Source organism: Crassostrea angulata, chromosome 5 (assembly GCF_025612915.1).
Source record: "Crassostrea angulata isolate pt1a10 chromosome 5, ASM2561291v2, whole genome shotgun sequence".
Classification (NCBI taxonomy): domain Eukaryota; kingdom Metazoa; phylum Mollusca; class Bivalvia; order Ostreida; family Ostreidae; genus Magallana; species Magallana angulata.
Genome location: NC_069115.1, coordinates 24,915,922 through 24,935,030, shown reverse-complemented (window position 1 = coordinate 24,935,030; position 19,109 = coordinate 24,915,922). Strand labels below are relative to the sequence as shown.

The 19,109-nt window shown below is 31.7% G+C and overlaps 1 protein-coding gene across 3 annotated transcripts in view; it reads right to left on the bottom strand.

Annotated features, from left to right (window-relative positions):
* Positions 1–3,459: 3,459 nt before the first annotated feature.
* LOC128183828 (uncharacterized) overlaps positions 3,460–19,109 on the bottom strand; it is a 43,014-nt gene continuing 27,364 nt past the window's right edge. The window contains exons 1-10 of one of the 3 annotated variants that reach the window (XM_052852992.1): positions 8,978–9,037; positions 8,700–8,737; positions 7,778–7,948; positions 5,143–5,219; positions 4,985–5,009; positions 4,769–4,830; positions 4,386–4,425; positions 4,166–4,231; positions 3,675–3,761; positions 3,460–3,554 (exon numbers count right to left, since the gene is read on the bottom strand). In XM_052852992.1, the coding sequence (XP_052708952.1) occupies positions 3,687–3,761; positions 4,166–4,231; positions 4,386–4,425; positions 4,769–4,830; positions 4,985–5,009; positions 5,143–5,219; positions 7,778–7,948; positions 8,700–8,714 (531 nt within the window). In that variant the 5' untranslated portion in view covers positions 8,715–8,737; positions 8,978–9,037 and the 3' untranslated portion in view covers positions 3,460–3,554; positions 3,675–3,686. Of the gene's footprint in view, positions 3,555–3,674; positions 3,762–4,165; positions 4,232–4,385; positions 4,426–4,768; positions 4,831–4,984; positions 5,010–5,142; positions 5,220–7,777; positions 7,949–8,699; positions 8,740–8,977; positions 9,038–19,109 lie in introns of those variants that run through there. The other 2 variants (XM_052852990.1, XM_052852991.1) reach the window with 2 other exon arrangements.

Genomic DNA, 19,109 nt, shown 5'->3' with positions numbered 1-19,109 from the left:
TTGGGATCATGACCTACATACCTTCTGAAATGCCTTGAACAAAGAAACAATAATATAATATGTACATGATATATGATTCAATTTAAGAACCCCGATATAGATCAATCATCTATGTTTTGTAATACTTCCTATGTATAGATACATGTATTAGTTTGTGTTTTGTTCTATACTAGTCTATTCATGTTCATGACTGTAGCATGGCTTAGTCTTATTTTAAATTACATTCAAAAATTGTCAAATATATGACTTGGACCCCCCCCCCTCCCCACCCCCAAACAAACTCAAATATAAACTGTCCCCCCCCCCCCCCCTCCCCTTAATTGTCGAATGATCTATTAAAATCAAAATATAATCTTGGTGTCTAAAATCTTTTATAAACTGGTAAAAAATGTTATTCTTAAAAAATTACATTTATAACACCTTGCATATTTGACAAATGATCTATTGAGATATGATTAGAGGTTATATTTCTACCTTGGGATCAATAACTAGTATTCATTGACAAGTTGAAATTAATAACAATAAATGATTCAAATTATAAATGTTTATACTCCACATTCACATCCCCCCCCCCCCAATCTAACCTGGTTCTAAAGATTCAGTCTTCTTAATACATTCTTACATGTGTACAATAGCAAATTTTAAATCATTTCTTGATTGCTTTTTCTCTCCTGATGCACATTAACATTTTGGAAATTGCTTAGTTCAATTTTTCGTGGGGTCAGAACAGTCCCATAAGGTCATGACCTACATTGTATTTGATGCATTATAATACATAAAGAAAGAAATACTCCTTCCTTCCTATTATAAGTGATATAAAAATGATAAGTGTCTACACTTACTTACATGTAATACACAAATTTAATAAGAAATTGTTTATACAGGGTCAATATGGGGTCAACTCAGTAGTGCAAGTCTGACAAATGAAAAAAATAACTATTTTGCAACTAAAATGACAGAAACTTTACAAATGCGATAGGATAGGTAACGATGATAAGCTTATTTAAATATTAAAAGATGATGATACAGTATGCTGTCAAAGGGAGATCACATTTTGAAAGTGAAAGTAGAACTTATGTATGATGGCATCTCATTATATTGTGCTACTGCTACTACATGTATTATGCTTACCTATATTGATCAACATCATAATGATAATCCAATTAAAACACAATAATGAATTCCTTTAGCTGATCTTAACTAATCCTTTTCTGCATATGGAAAACACAGACATGTATACACGTACGTGAACCCATCTAATCGAAGAGCTGGGTAAAACTATTACCCGCTAATGAGACCAACAGACCTGTGTTGTGTACGTAAATTCAGACAAAGATCAGTTATTTGTAACATGCATGTATTTTTATGACCTATTCTTCAAATCCACTTGCACTATTTTATTAGGTAAATAACAGCTTTAAGGTGGTGCAGGACACCTGCATATTGCGATGTATACTTCCTATTGAGATAAACAATATAGTATATTAAATATTAATTAAATATTTCCCCCAAAATAATGTTACCTAACATTGAAGCGCAATGGGTTAGAGCGTTTACATGTCTGTAAGAGTACTGGGATCCAATTTGTATTTTTGGTAATTTTACAATTGATATAAATGAATTTTCATTGGGGGGGGGGGGGGGATCTGGACCCCTCACTCCCACCCCTTCTCTAAATCTGTGCACACGATTATGTACATGTAGGCATACATAAGCAAATCTAAAACCGGCAACCGTCACGGGGAGGGGGCATAATTTAATTTTTAATTTTGTTTGTAATAATTATATAGACCATGTTATACTATCCATCACATGAAATGTTAAGATTATTAATTAACTGAAAATTCACTGCAAACAGTTCAACCCCAAATTGCACATAAAGTGCTGCTCATGTGTATTAATTTAATTATCAAATGGGAAGGGATATCATCCTTCAGTTATGAAAATAATAATGAAGCGGGCAGCTTATTCATGTATTTTTTTGGTTAAAGTTATTTCCCTTTGATTTATTTTGATGATTCAATTAATGTTTCCAATAATAACCAATCAGTGTGATGATTATTTGTTGTACAATAATAAATATTCTTTGTAAATAAGTTGTTATGCATAATTATTTTTTAGATTAGGTTGGATTAGTTTGTTTATTTTTGATTTCTTGTTTTAAGTTACCACGAATTATTTTAGACCGGCACATATATAGGGACAGTGTCAATTGCGTTACGGAGAACGACTGTTTGGGGTTAAACTTAGACAGGTACGGCTAGATTGAGTGTGCGGACATTCCTGATCTCTCTAATCTTCGTGTGAATTAACCTACGATACAAAGTGTGCGGTCATCCCTGCTTTGTATCGCATTAATACAAGTGTGCGGTCATCCCTGCTTGTATTGGTGGTGGCTGCGGCGGAGACTAGTGTGTGGTCATCCCTGCTGGTGTTCTGGCCTTTCTATCGCAAGTGTGCGGCACTCCCTGCTTGTGTTAGGTTGCGTTGTTGGCGCAAGTGTGCGGTCATCCCTGCTTGCGTTAACGTTGGTACCTGTTCAGTTGCGTAGGTGTGCGGTCATCCCTGCCTGCGTAACGTTGAGTCCCTATATATGTGCAGGAGCGGTGATTAAAGTCTGCACTTGTAAATATTGGCAGCAATCAGGGCTATCCGATTCTATCTCGGGTACGGGCCCGCGGGGATCACAGGCAGTAACCCCCTTGCACGTTACAATAATTTTTAAATGTATTACCGGAGCTTGCATGTGGCTTTCATTTTTAATTAAACTGGTACAAAACAGTGTCATTTAGGGGCAAACACTTGGTGCGGGTATTACTGTCTAATGACAGCATCTAGTTGATATTAGTATACGGACAAAAACATTTTTTGTTTAACTTTAAGGAATAAAGCAGATCAGATCGTTGATTTGTTGGCCAACCAGTAATCACCAAGAACTCTGTGTTAAATAACACCCAATTCTTCAGTCTGTTCCTACACGGTGATCACAGATGTACTGAATTTACTTTTGCATAATATTCGAATTGAAACTTTATAGACGTGAAGAAAAAAGTGAATATTGTATACTATATTTAAATGCCATTTTTTTAATTCATGTGTGGCATCAAGAAAAAAGACCCCTGATGCTTTTTTCTTCAAAATAATCCCATTATTCCTCAACTGGAGGTTCATTAGTTTTCATCGAAACTACCGGTCATAATATCTTGGATATTTTCACTTTCTTAGATTTCAATTGTACTTTTTTATCAGATATGTTTTTTTCATTAAAATCGTCTGAGTGTGTTGCATGAATATCTTGCAATTGGGATAGATTATAAATTTCTATTCTTCTTCGAAACTTATTATTTTTATCAAAGTTTTGCTGATGCAGTCTTCTAGAAACTGACAAACGTTTATACTCAAAACCATTGAAAAACACAAATCTTTCTATTTGTCTTAGAACAAAAAAAATGACACTGATCATTTTGATGCATTTTTTTCTTTATTTTAATAAGGATAAATAGTTCTTCAGTCAAAGTAAATATGCCATATTTAGCATTCCTGGACCATCCACCCTAAAATGTAAAAGAAAAATAATCAATTCTAAAAACTTGTTTTATTTTAGATTTTCGATTTTTAATGGAAATCTTATAATAGTTTGCCTGGTCAATGCAAGAATCACAATGCTGACGTACTCATTTACAAACCTAGGCTTGCTCTTTTGTTTCTTCTGCCTCCTTTTTCACAGCAGAGTTTTTCGAAACTTTACCGTAAGCTGCTTTCTAAAGTACATTTTTGACAAAAGGCACAGTTTAAGAACCATAGTTGCAAAAATAATTATACCATCTGCAGAATAGGATATTTATATGTATAATGAATTGTATTGGACACTGGTAAGAATGAATCTAAAAGGTCTTAAATTAATGATTGCAAAAATAATTATACTATCTAGAGAATGGGATTTCTATATGAATGTTGAACTGAATTTGACATTGTTAAGAATAAATCTATAAGGTGTTAAATTCACTTTCATTTTAATGATTATGGTGCTTTATTTAAGGTTCTTAAAACGCTTTACCAAAGTTCTCATATCGATAGTCGATTTAAAGACGAAAGAAATTGAGACACTGTTTTGGTTCAAACAATAACAACTTGCATGTATATTTCATTTCCTAATATTTCTCACCTGAAAAGCTCTCTCAGTGCGTTTCTGTCCTTCTAAGGCCTGTAGAATCTCGGCATAATCAGATACCTTAATTTAAAGTGTATCATTTATTAATTTTTAAATCTTAAATACATGTATATCAATTTAATTGACGAATCGGCATTAAAATGTTCGTCTTAAGGAAGACTTTAAAAAAATAATTATTTTCTGTTGAAAAATTGATATGATAGACAAGGTTTACCTTAATTCTTTTTTGAATGTTGTCACTCGCTTCAACATCTCTGAAAAAAAATCAAGAACAAAGGGCGTGAAAAATCCGGCATTTTTTTAATTCGATAATTTTCAGGAAAAGGTCAGCGTCAAACTGAAGCTGAAAACTGTAAGGATCGGTTAAAAATTGAATATTATGACGTCAGTGTAGTATTATAGTAAGGAAGCACTCAATACTAGTATTAGAAATGTTTTAAATCAATCGTGGAAAAAATGTAAAATGATTTCATTAATGCCGTACGTTTTAAATCTAGTTATCAAGCTAATTGCAGATAAAAATAATACCTTTATAAAATATAAGCTTATTAAACTGCATGATACAACGAAAGTCGTTTAGAAGATGAATTTTTATACCTTTTTGTTTGCTCATTTTCAGATAACCCTGTGTCTCTGTTTGTAGTTCCACTGTAGGTACCCTAAGGCAAAAAGTAATCATACCTTCAAATACTTCTATTTTCATCAAAACATTGTTATACTGAGTTATTAATTTTCCTTAAAGGTACCAGATTATCGGTTATCAATATATTCAGTCCCTATAGATCTATAGATCCTTATCAGTTTGTTTCTCACCACTTCTCCAGTAGACGAGGATCTCCTTAAAAAATATAAAACACTTTAGAATTAATAGTGTTTAACAAATAAACAAGGAGAGGTGTTTTTTTGTTTTTTTTTGTTTTTTTTTTTTACGCTGGAATAGAATTAAAGAATTTCTTGTACATTTGACTTACTTGCCACGAGAGTACGTTATTATATAATACAAACGCTCTCCATTGGTATTGTACACTTTTCCATCTCTATACCAAATCTGAAAAAGTTTTTTTATATTGTTATTAAGGATAGAAACAAATACAAATTGAAGTATAATGATGCATACACAAAGCTGTAATGGCTTAAAAGCATACCTTGAGCAGATTTAATAAGAGAGTATTTTTTACATCAAGGCATTCAATACATTACAAATAATGAAAACCGGAGATTAAATGATTTCTTCCTAATTTTCAGTGGAGGTATGCATTTTATGAAAATTATAAAAAGGTGGATTGTATTTCACAATTATATGACCTCTTGTTATACAAACTTAAATAGAAAGTTAAAGGGTACTTGCAGCCCAGCCGATGTGAAACATATGTTAAAGAGTTTATATACCAAAATTTAATGCAAAAAACCGCATCGAAATCGGTGCAAAAATAACGGAGTTACGCCTCTTCAAAGTGGCTATTTTTACCTGCTTTGGGAAATCTAATCAAGAGAAAACAGAATTAGGCGATAACGAGGCTTCAGCGGAAATGACGTCACGAGGTCAACAAGAGGGAAATTTCCTTTCAAAGCTATACAAATTAAATTCGATTTTTCAGCCAAAATGATTGATATAGGTCTGATGTTTTGACTTATCTTGTTATTTTAAGTATTGTAGATCTAGAAATTTGTATCCGTTATTATTTTATTACAATCAGATTTCTTTTAAAAGGATTTTAAAATTTGTTATTCTCGTCGCCTTTTTACCGATGAATACGATATCTTAAAACGCTTACATAGGCAAATTCATGTTCATTATTCATTTTTTGATTACATAATATCCTTTCACACACGAGTGATCCGAGACAATGACACAGGTAAACAGGTAAACTAACGAAGCCACTGCTCCAGACACACGTGTATCTGGGGTATGTATACACAAGGTACACGAGTCTGATGAACGAAGAAAGGGTTTCACACCTCTAGGCGGGTAAATTGATTTGTGTATAATTAGCTTCTCAATTGTTAAAAGATAAAACAGAGAAATAAATTAGACTGTGTAAAATCAAGCATTCGTCAGCTAAAACATGTGTATAGTCCGTCCATCAGTGATCAAAGAATCATGCATGATACTATATATTAAATAGTAAAACTAATGTTCGAAGTAAAATGCCATTATTGTTACTTATCTAATCACTTAATAATGACTAAATTTATAATTCAGCAATTGAAACCTTTTTTATGTGAACAAGTTATTATTTCGGAAGTAATTACGTTGTTCTTTATAATTTCTTATTTGATAAAGTGCAACGTTCTTTCGAGCGCTATGGTCAGCAATTAAACGCTTTATAACTCCGTTTAGCTTAAATTGTAATACTGACAACGAATCACTATGAAATCTGAATAAACTGGAACATTTTGACAAAGGATGTAAATAAACGTAAAATTAAATTCCATTATCGTATTTTTAAAAGAATACGAGACAGACTTAATCATCATAGGCGTTGGAACCGGGGGGGCTAGGGGGGGGGCTTAGCTCCCCCACTTTTTTTGCAAAGTTATACCTTACTATTAGAAACATAGCAGGATAGAGGGTTCAGCCCCCCCCCCCCACTTTTTCCTCGCAGGAAAGATTATTGTTCCTAAATTTACCTTGAAAGATTGAGAAGTTGGATTCAGAAGCATACTAGCCCCCCCCCCCCCCTTCCGACGCCAGTGATCATACAGCCATCTTGGACTTTCACCTTGATCCGTTTATAATCCCATGTTTGTTTGTTAAAGAATGCATGCTATTTTGATTGTTATTGGTCCGATATCAATATTATTGAATAATCGGGCGACATCATTTTAAGCCTTATACGAGGAATAGACCCCGAGTTACCTTTTACGAAATATCATTATGTATTATCAATATTATTAATCAGTTAATGATGTTACTGAGAAATCATTCGAAAGAATGACAATATTAACAAAATATGTTTCTTATAACAATAATGCTTTGATTAATTGTCATTTTGCTACATATGGTGTGCATTTATATGTAAAATGTGTCCGAATTCGGCATTTTTGTTCGATAAAATACGGGTTAAACTCAACCAACAGTATAATTAGTCATCCAGGGTTGATAAGGAAATAAAACAACAGAAAAAAATGTTCATATATCGATAAAACAATGCAAGAAAACGAACAGTTTTCATACGATATTCCTGTTTCTCATACAGCGGCGTTGACCCCGTGACGTCACAGTTCATCTCGCGCCAAATCGGCTTGATTCAAAACTCGTTCAGGTGTGAAATCGGGTTTTCCCCAAATATCTCGAAAACTACTTATGCGATCGCTGTAAAATTTTCAGGATGATGTTTTTACACATAGATCTCCATTATATCAAAAATTGACCGGCACTGCAGGTACCCTTTAAGAATTAGAATTTCGCAGCGTTGAAAGCTTTTAAAGCTGAATTATCAATTTTATTACCAAAAATTTCAGAGGAAATGTCGGGATTTTTTTTTATAAAGTAAATAAATAATAGATTATTATTCAATCTCTTAAAACCGTGCTTTTTAATATATGAAACATAAATGATTTATCATTTAAATAACACAAAAACGGATAACAGATCACACTTACCCCACCTGTACAGTATCCATAATAGAGGGGGTGGAATCGTTTGTAGGTGGTCGAGTAGTATACCGTGAAGTACTCGTTAATGTGGTAGTGGTAACCACACGCTTCTGCTTCCACCGGGGTAACACTTACATACAGAAGTATGAAAGCACAAGCGAGAAAGAGCAGGTTTACCTGGGACAGGCCAAACAGAAATGGGAAATCAGCAAAAGTGTATAAAATTTTTCAGTGTAGTAAGAATATTCAACATGCCGTTAAGAGGTTTCAAATTTACAAACTATTTTCAAAGCCAGAGGTCCATCAAAGTAATGCCCCTATGAATGTTTGTTATATATATGAAGACTTAAAAATTTACTCCATGTCACTTCAGAAAGCTAGGCTTTAAATCAGACGTTTATTTTGGACTAACATACAAAATACGATATGTTATTAACCCAACCTGTTTTAATAGATTTTCTCCAAGAGACCTCTAAGTTAGTATGCTTTGCAAATTTATTAAACGTTTTCACCTATAAATTCAGTACTGAATTTTATCTGTTTGCTGATTTGCGGGAATCAAACAGAGGTCCCGGCCTATGTGTTGTGATGATTAATATAAACCTATATATACTAATAGGATAACAAAATTGTATTACTCTTTCTCCATTAAGCCTTATTGTGGTTTTACAGCGTTATGTTTTTCTGAGAGAATACAAAATTGATATTGGTAAGCGCGATATATTAACAAAACTTTTCGCAAGTTGACAAATTTTACTCAATGATATATTTGAATGTAGTGCAAGATTTGAACAGCTTATTTGTTTATTGCATCAAATAATAGAAAAAGAAACAATCTTTACATGTTGTTTTAGTTACATAATTGGCCGATTGTGTTTACAGTTTACACGTCCAGGATATTTAATGAAAGAAATGTTAATATTCAAACCTGTGCTGAAGCCATTCTTCGATCTCACTTTTTCTATTCTACAATAACAATTTATATTTCAAGAACAATAATTATTGCTTTGTTTGCGATGCAAAATTGAAAATTATCCAGCAAATAAAAAATCTTAAATATGAATAATACTTTATCATATGAAGAAAAAAAATATTCTATAATTACAACAGTTTCATTTCTTCGGAAATTAACAGTAATGGTTTGTTTGAATATCTTACGATAATTAAAACTTTGTTTTATCAAATCATAAACATTTCCTTACTTACCTTCGGTGTTGAGTTTATTTTTGAGGTAATGAAAACATTTAGTTCAGTCTTTATATAACTAAACAGTATAGGATGTTCTGTAAAACAATACCTGAATCCAAACGGACATCCTTGAAAGGCAGCACCGCAACATGTTTCGCTGGATACTCCGGTTTCGTCAACAAAGCCGATATCAATATGATGATGATTTAATGAGTTTTTAAAATTAATACAATTACATCAATGGACGCCCAGACTTTCAAGGTCTCATTCAAAAGCCCTAAGATTTTGAATACCATCGACCAATTATCATTACATATTTATCTAATACTAGTACATCATTTTTTTTAAATGCATGTATGTGGTAAAGAAAAGCTTCAACTAGATTAATAATATTTACATAGTATATTTGTATCATTTTATGAAATAAACTTAGTTAATTACTGTTAATCTTAAGGAGGTGTGCGGTCCTCTTGTACATTCAAGGATTTAAATGAAATCATTTCTTGAACTAGGTTGCTTCTGTCCAAAACTGACCAAAACTGTTGTCAAAAGATTAAAAGCAATTAATATGATGTTTAACATGTTGTATGTATGCAAATTACGCATACAAGTACAGAAGAATGCAATTTTAATCACTAAGAACAGCTCTAGATCTGCGCATGTGCAGATTTATTTTGAAAATTTGAAAATCTAAAAAACAAAATGTTCAATGTTGTCATGTTCACAACCATTTGTTCGGGAAAGGGTTGAATTTTGCACAATAATGTTGTTAATTTGCCTGAAAATAGGGTACAGTTATTTTATTAGTCGGTATTAGATCTATTTTTCGAACAAGAAAAATTCCGTCTATACATAAAACTGATGTGTCTATAACAGGCATATTGACATCTCATTTTTATGGACAACAAAAATAAACGTATTTTTTTATATAACAATGTTCGTTGAATGTGACAGGCATGTCCTTAGAAGTCCATAGTTGGTGTTTTTTCAGTCCTATTAGTATGAATAAAGTAAATTCTTTTTTTTTCTGATTAGAAGTTGGAATAGGGTAAAAAAAAAATAAAAGAAAGGATGTCTTTAATATACATATATTTTTCAACAGACAAATATGTCTCCTTCCGACTGATACTATACATGTATTAGTTTCTTAGACCAGTTTTAAGAATAGGGTACCCTATTTAAAGACCAAGTTACAACTTAAATTAGTAAGTTTAGATTTTTTCTCAACAAATGGTTGTATGGGGGACATTAATGACCTCCTTTTATATTTTTTTTACACTTTTAATTGTTGAATTTAAGTCTGTAACTGCACAGTTCTCAGTGATTAAAAAAAGCACTGTTCTGTTCTTTTGTGCGTAGTTTGCATCCAAAACCAAATGTTAAACCTCATATTTATTGGATTTTTTTAAATTTGACAACAGATTTAGTCATTTTTAGGCATAAACAGTTTACATTTTGATCATCAAATGTATAAGATGGCTATACATCCCCCTTATTCTGTAATTCTGTGATTTATGTTTATATAGATCCAATTAGAAACATTCAACAATTTAATTTTTCATCTTTATTTCTTCCTGTTTGATAAGAAAAAATCACCGACTTTGGCATTTTCGATGATGTTATAAAGCAGAACTTTTACAGCATTTCAGGTAATTAATCCAGGTCACTCAGGTTACCTTTTGGCATTCGTCTTGGTACGTATATGAAGTCGTGCTTTATTCGTCGTTTGTTTTTTAGCTCCTTTGAAAGAATTAGATCAATTTTCACTAGACTTGGTGTGTTACATTTGTAAGGAAAGAGAAATGTACATTGTAAACATCGTATCCCCCACTATGGACTCGAGGGGGCTGAGGTTTTAAATCAAAATTGTAAAAGTTGATTAAATGGTATTTATGAAGCATATCATCTGCTCCTGTGTATCGAACAGAAAATCCCAATACATGTTTTTGATGCACAAGATATTTGATATCAGAAATTGTAAAATTCGTGGCCCCATGATCAGGGCTTCTTGTTTTGGGGATAAAGCTTTTTTTTTTGTTTTACTTTGAATATGAAAATGTTCTTTGAAAATATCACTTTCAATTATCGGTCATCTAAACAGACAAAGTCAATGCATGGTCAGAAAAGATGAAAATCTTTCATCAAAGAACAGGGGCGCACAAGGCGTTGTATATCCCCCTCTTGGGGGAATAAAGACGAAAGAATTTCAATTTAAATTTGAATATTCATTATTGGTATGTTTGCATTGATTTTAGATATGAATTTCACGATGGAAGTCAATATTGTGCTTTCATTCTATAAACATGACAGTTATAGATTTCCAAATTGAGCTGCATAGCGTTTTATGCTAAAACTTGGATCATTTACTGTTCTGAATTGCAAAATTTAGGTATGAATTGGTCCCGACTCCATCCTAAGAGTACTTTTATTTACGGAATAAGTTTTTATTGATTTTTGTCATTGATTTGTTAAAATGGAGTCTAGACCATTATGGGTCAAATTCGTAGTTTAAACCAAAAACGCTTTACTTTATTAATTATTGTCAAACAGTTAAAATTATTCACCAATACCCTACTGTGTCAACGTAGCTCAATGGGATAGGCGGAGGCTCGTACTCCATTCTTCTCGAGGATGTTCGAACCGTATGGACGGCGTTCTATTTTTAATTCATTTGCTTTTTTAAGTATAAACATTTTTGCTTTTTAATTGGATTATTATGAAAAAAAATATCCTATACCATTTATATAAAGACAAAAATTTACGTGATGTTCATTTTACAATGTCGGATAAAAATAGCGCTAGCACAGATAAGAGATAATGCTGTAATGTTTAGAAAGCAAACAAATAAACCAATGGAAATAAGTACCAAGTGCATGTACATGTATTAATGTATAATATTTATTTGTCAGAAAGTGCAGTTCTTTATTATACATGTACATGTCCTAATGCGACTGGTCAAAGTATAAAAAAAGTTCGAAATCAAGTCAACAGCATGAAAAAGCAAGCATTTTCTAACTACTACGACAACATTGAAACTTTTTTTGATGACTCCATTAAAAGCAATTACAAGTTATACTGGAAACTTCTTCAAGACGTTTTCCAAACAAAAACAACCAGTGAAATTCCACCTTTACAATACACAGATGATAAAAATAATGTTAAAACAGCGTTCTACCTCTTTTTAAAAAAGAGGAGCCATCACTCTCATGTAATTATAGACCTGTTTCTTTACTAAGCTGTGTAATGTAAATAATGGAGAGAATCGTTTTTAAACATGTTTATAATTATTTCCATAGTAACAAATTATTTTATAGATACCAAGACCTTTTTTACCCGGTCACTCAACAGTGTACCAGTTAATTGAGACAGTTCATAGTATTGCTCAGAATATTGATGAGGGTAAATCATGTTGCATTGTTTTTTGTGATCTATCAAAAGCCTTTGACAGAGTTTGGCATGAAGGTCTTCTTTTTAAGTTACAGTATTTGTGGCAATCTTTTTCAATGGTTTAGCAGCTATTTGTGTAACAGATCTCAAAAAGTGATGTATAAAGATGTACATGTATTATCATCAAGTGTAAGTGTTAATGTTGGAGTGGCACAAGGTTCTGTACTTGGGCCCCTTTTGTTCTAAATTTATGTCAATGATGTTGCACAAAATATGTTGTCCTTTTGTAGATTATCCAATCCAGTATGCGGATAAAAACTTAAAGGGTACCCGCAGTGCCGGTCTATTTTTGATATAATGTAGATCTTTGAGTAAAAACATCATCCTGAAAATTTTACAGCGATCGCTTTAGTAGTTTTCGAGATATTTGGGGGAAACCCGGTTTCATATATACCTGTACGAATTTTGAATCAAGCCGATTTTGCGCGAGATGAACTGTGACACGGGGTCAACGCCGCTGTATGAGTAACAGGAAAATCGTATAAAAACTGTTCGTTTTCTTTCATTTTTTATCGATATATGAACATTTTTTCTGTTGTTTTATTTCCTTATCAACCCTGGATGACTAAATATACTATTGTTTGAGTTTAAACCAGTATTTTATCAAACAAAAATGCCGATTGGAAAATTGTTTGGTTCATAAATTAAGTTAAATGTGTAACGCATTTTGCATATAAATGCACAGCAAATGGAGCAAAATGACAATTAATCAAAGAACTATTGTTATAAGAAACGTTTTGTTAATATTGTCATTCTTTCGAATGATTTTTCCGTGACATGATTAACTGATTAAAAATATTGATATGACATGTTTCGTTAAAGGTAACGCGGGGTCTATTTCTCGTATAAGGCATAAAATTACAAATGATGTTGCCCGAATAATATGGATATCGGACCAGTAATAATCAAAATAGTATACATTCTTTAGAGAACAAACACGGGATTATAAACGGATCAAGGCGAAAGTCCAAGATGGCTGCATGTTAAGTCTGTCTCGTATTTTTTTTAAAAATACGATAATGGAATTTCATTTTACATTTATTTACATCCTTTGTCAAAATGTTCAAGTTTATTAAGATTTCATAATGATTCTTGTCAGTATAACAATTTAAGCTATATGGAGTTAAAGCGTTAAATTGCTGACCATAGCGCTCGAAAGAAAGTTGCACTTTATGAAATAAGAAATTAAGACCAACGTAATTACTTCCGAAATAATAACTTAATCACATAAAAAAGGTTTAAATTGTTGAACTGTGAATTTGGTCATTATTTAAGTGATTAGATAAGTAACAATAAAGGCATTTACTTCGGACGTTAGTTTTACTATTTGATAGTCTCATGCATATTTCTTTTATCACTGATTGACGGACTATACACATGTATTAGCTTACGAATGCTTGATTTTACGGTCTTATTTATTTTTCTGTTTTATTTTTTAACAATTGGGTAGGTAATTATACACAAATTAATTTACCAGTCTAGATGTGTGAAACCCTCTCTTTCTTCACCAGACTCGTGTACCATGTGTATTAATACCCCAGATACACGTGTGTCTCGAGCAGTGGCTTCGTTAGTTTACCTGTTTACCTGTGTCATTGTCCCGGATCACTCGTGTGTGAAAGGATATTATGTAATCAAAAATGAATAATGAACATAAATCTACCCATGCAAGCGGCCGGAGCAGCGGAATTTTGCCTCAATACACGTGTTTCATTTCAATGTACATGTGTTACATTGTGAACGGCCATGTGAAAATATTTCATTTCACCTTATTAAACATGCGTCGACGACTATAAAAAAAAAATTAAATCAGCCTTATTGCGAAGAATATGCTAAAAATATTTTTAAAGTAATATTACAAACTATAATAACCGTTGAATCGAAACAGAACTATTTTTAATTTTTGTTTTTATATTTTTAAGCTGTTTAGACCTTATATGGAGTAACGGAATAAAATGATTTTTTTTAATATTACTATGTATGTCTAAACCTTTTCAATAAGGAATCAATGCAACCAGGGTTTAACGTCTGTCATCAGTATAATTTATAAACAATATTTGATTAAAGAAATAAAAGTGTTTATCATAACAATTCTGAATAACAAACTCCAGATCAATTAATATTCAATATGTGAAAGTTCTGACGTAGCAAGCAGTAAACTTCATGCTAGTGCAACGTCATAACCTGAAATATGAAAATAATTATATTCATCAATTTTGTTTAAGTTGATTACATAAAAATCAGAAAGGCATAACCTGGCATTTATTCCAAAACACGGTGTATATCGTGGCCTACGGAAACCCATTAGGTTCATTTATTGTGGGTGATAAATTAATTTTTTCCGCGATTAAACGCAAAAGTTTCGCGAATAAACGCGTAACCTTTGGGAAAAAACGCAAAACGTTCGCGAATTAATGAGTTACTTCCGCGAATAAGCACTAAACATAAGTGTAAATATTTCGATATTTCAAACAAGAGCCATCAAAAATGAATGAATAAGATGTAGCACTTTCCATTTGTAGTTTTCTTATAATATAAATCAAGCATGGGACATCTTCAAACCGTTATGACTCTTTTATCAAATATATATTTCATTTATTTGATTCATTGAGAGAACAAAACTACGCTCTTTAGATGTGAACAATATCTAGAAAAAAATATTTGGATAGATACTTTCTTCCAATTCTTAATATGTCATATTTCTCTGAAATGAAAAAGTCACACCAGATCTTATTATGTCGCGGCAATATGACATAGGTAAAACAATTACAAAAAGTATATCCTTTCAATTTACAACTGAAAATCGATAAAACTTGTAATATAACAAGTTGATTTTTCTATAATACCGCGCTCATGAAAAGCGATACATAGTTATGTGACATTGGTTTTAAATCACATTTGTGGTTTTGATATTTTTTTTTATTCAATATAAAAATTCTTCCTATATACACGTTACATCTACATATTTCATATAAATGTACATTGTATTCTCGGACCTTTTTATATTTCGGATGCACTTTTCAATATTTAGATCTAAATGCTGACAAATTGTTGATAGTTTAATTGTCTATCTATTATAATCTGTTATAGGAAATATACTAAACAGATTATTGAACCAGCAACGGTGAAATTAGTTTATAAAACAGTTTATGAATCCAAAATCAAACAAAATAAAAAAAACTAACTGATATTGAATGGAAATACCTTTAATGTAATCCGTAAAGCATACAAAATGCAAACGTTTCGCGATTATAACGCGAACGTTACGCGTTTAATTGCAAAAATTACGCGTTTATTTGCGATACATTAAGGTTTTTTTACCTACAAAAAATGAGTTCAGTTGACTTTCGTGTAGGCGATTCCCCTAACTTCAAACGAGCATAAAAGCTTATTTTCAAAATAGTATGACCAACTCCTATCAATAAAACCACTTCATTAATCCCAATAAAACGTTTTATTACTCTCCTTTCTTTTTCAAAATGCTTTTAAAAATGATTTGCATGGTTCTATCATATTGTGTCGCTTTTTGTTATCATGCAGGAACATTATTGATACTCATCGTACATATTGCATTAACAGATACCAGTTGAAACAAGATACTGAGACATTGCACCGAAGTATACTCAATAGTTCTATTCACAACGAGCTACATGTATCTCAAAATTACGAGTAAAAACACATAAATTAAAATGATTTTGAGATACAAGTCAAAATATAACGAAATTGTATTTATTGCCGATGAAAGAGTAGGCTCTTTATTGGTCGTGAATTATACTTATATTGACGTTTATAACCCCCCCCCCCCACAACAACAACTAACTACTGGTATGCAAGTGCAGCAATTAGTTGCCATTTTTAGACTATCTAAAGAATAATATTAAGATTGGGGAAATGACACATTTTAAAGCTAAGGTTTTGAGTTTTTCTTTATTGATATTAGTATACGGACAAATACATTTTTTGTTTAACTTAAAGGAATAAAGCAGATCAGATCGTTGATTTGTTGGCCAACCAGCCTTCACCAAAAACTCTGTGTTAAATAACACACAATTCTTCAGTCTGTTCCTACACGGTGATCACAGATGTACTGAATTTACTTTTACATAATATTCGAATTGAAACTTTATAGACGTGAAGAAAAAAGTGAATATTGTATACTATATTTAAATGCCATTTTTTTTATTCATGTGTGGCATCAAGAAAAAAGACCCCTGATGCTTTTTTCTTCAAAATAATCCCATTATTCCTCAACTGGGTGTTCATTAGTTTTCATCGAAATTACCGGTCATAATATCTTGGATATTTTCACTTTCTTAGATTTCAATTGTACTTTTTTAACAGATATGTTTTTTTCATTAAAATCGTCTGAGTGTGTTGCATGAATATCTTGCAATTGGGATAGATTATAAATTTTTATTCTTCTTCGAAACTTAATATTTTTATCAAAGTTTTGCTGATGCAGTCTTCTAGAAACTGACAAACGTTTATACCTAAAACCATTGAAAAACACAAATCTTTCTATTTGTCTTACAACAAAAATAATGATACTGATCATTTTGATGCATTTTTTTTTTTATTTTGATAAGGATAAATAGTTCTTCAGTCAAAGTAAATATGCCATATTTAGCATTCCTGGACCATCCACCCTAAAATGTAAAAGAAAAATAATCAATTCTAAAAACTTGTTTTATTTTAGATTTTCGAATTTTAATGCAAATCTTAAAATTGTTTGCGTCGGGTCACAATGCAAGAATCACAATGCTGACGTACTCATTTACAAACCTAGGCTTGCTCTTTTGTTTCTTCTGCCTCCTTTTTCACAGCGGAATTTTTCGAAACTTTACCGTAAGCTGCTTTCTAAAGTACATTTTTGAAAAAAAAGGCACAGTTTAAGAACCATAGTTGCAAAAATAATTATACCATCTGGAGAATGGGATTTTTATGTGTATAATGAATTGTATTGGACATTGTTAAGAATGAATCTGAAAGGTGTTAAATTAATGATTGCAAAAAATAATTATACTATCTAGAGAATGGGATTTCTATATGAATGTTGAACTGAATTTGACATTGTTAAGAATAAATCTAAAAGATGTTGAAATCACTTTTTCTTTTTAATGATTATGGTGCTTTATTTAAGGTTCTTTAAACGCTTCACCAAAGTTTTCAAAGTTTTCATATCGATAGTCGATTTAAAGACGAAAGAAATTGAGACTCTGTTTTGGTTCAAACAATAACAACTTGCATGTATATTCCATTTCCCAATATTTCTCACCTGAAAAGCTCTCTCAGCGCGTTTCTGTCCTTCTAAGGCCTGTAGAATCTCAGCATAATCAGATACCTTAATTTAATGTGTATCATTCATTAATTCATAATCTCAAATACATGTATGTCAATTTAATTGACGAATTGAAATTAAAATGTTTGTCTTAAGGAAAACTTTCAAGAAATAATTTATCTCTGTTAAAAAATTGATATGATAGACTAGGTTTACCTTAATTCTTTTTTGAATGTTGTCACTCGCTTCAACATCTCTAAAAAAAAATCAAGATCAAAGGGCGTGAAAAATCCGGCATTTTTTTTTTCATTTGATAATTTTCAAGAAAAGGTCAGCATCAAACTGAAGCTGAAATCTGTAAGGATTGATTAAAAATTAAATGTTTTGACGTCAGGGTAGTATTATAGTAAGGAAGGGGATTTGTGATTACTAGTACTATAGAATTTTTTGATCAATCGTGGAAAAAAGTGAAATGATTCCATTAATGTCGTACGTTTTAAATCCAGTAATCAAGCTGATGCAGAAAAATATAACAACTTAATAAAATATAAGATTATTAACTGCATGATAAAACGAAAGTCTTTTTGAAGATGATCATTTTTATACCTTTTTGTTTGCTTATTTTCAGATAACCCTGTGTCTCTGTTTGTAGTTCCGCTGTAGGTCCCCTAAATCAAAAAGTAACCATACCTTCAAATACTTCTATTTACATCAAAACATTGCTAATTTTCATTAAAGGTACCAGTTTATCGGTTATCAATATATTCAGTCCCTATAGATCTATAGATCCTTATCAGTTTGTTTCTTACCACTTCTCCAGTAGACGAGGATCTCCTTAAAAAATATAAAACACTTTAACATTAATAGTTTATAACAGATAACTTTCTTTTCCTTCTACCGCATAGATTATCGAAAGTAAAGTCTGAAAGTTATGTTGAAATAAATTTAAAGCATTTCTTGTACATTTGACTTACTTGCGAGTATAGAACGTTTTTATGTAATACAAACGCTCTCCATTGGTATTGTACACATTTCCATCGCTAGTCCAATACTGAAAAGTTTGTTTGTATTGCTATTAAGGATAGAAACAAATACAAATTGAAGGATAGTTATGCAGACACAAAGCTGCAATGGCTAATAAAGCATACCTTGAGCAGTTTTAGTTAGGAAGTATTTTTTTACATCATTACATTAAACACAATGAAAACCGGAGATTAAATCATTTCTCCCTAGTTTTTAGGATTTGATTTTTAATCAACTCTCCTATGCAGTTACTCTGGCAAACCAAAAGTGAAACAGTGTTTGGACCTTAGCACAAATTATCACCGCTGACAAGAATTAGTTTTTGAAAATAATCGATAAATTCGATGCAATGTATGCTGAAGCATTGTTTTTCAAGGAGACTTATTTATGAATAGTTTGAAA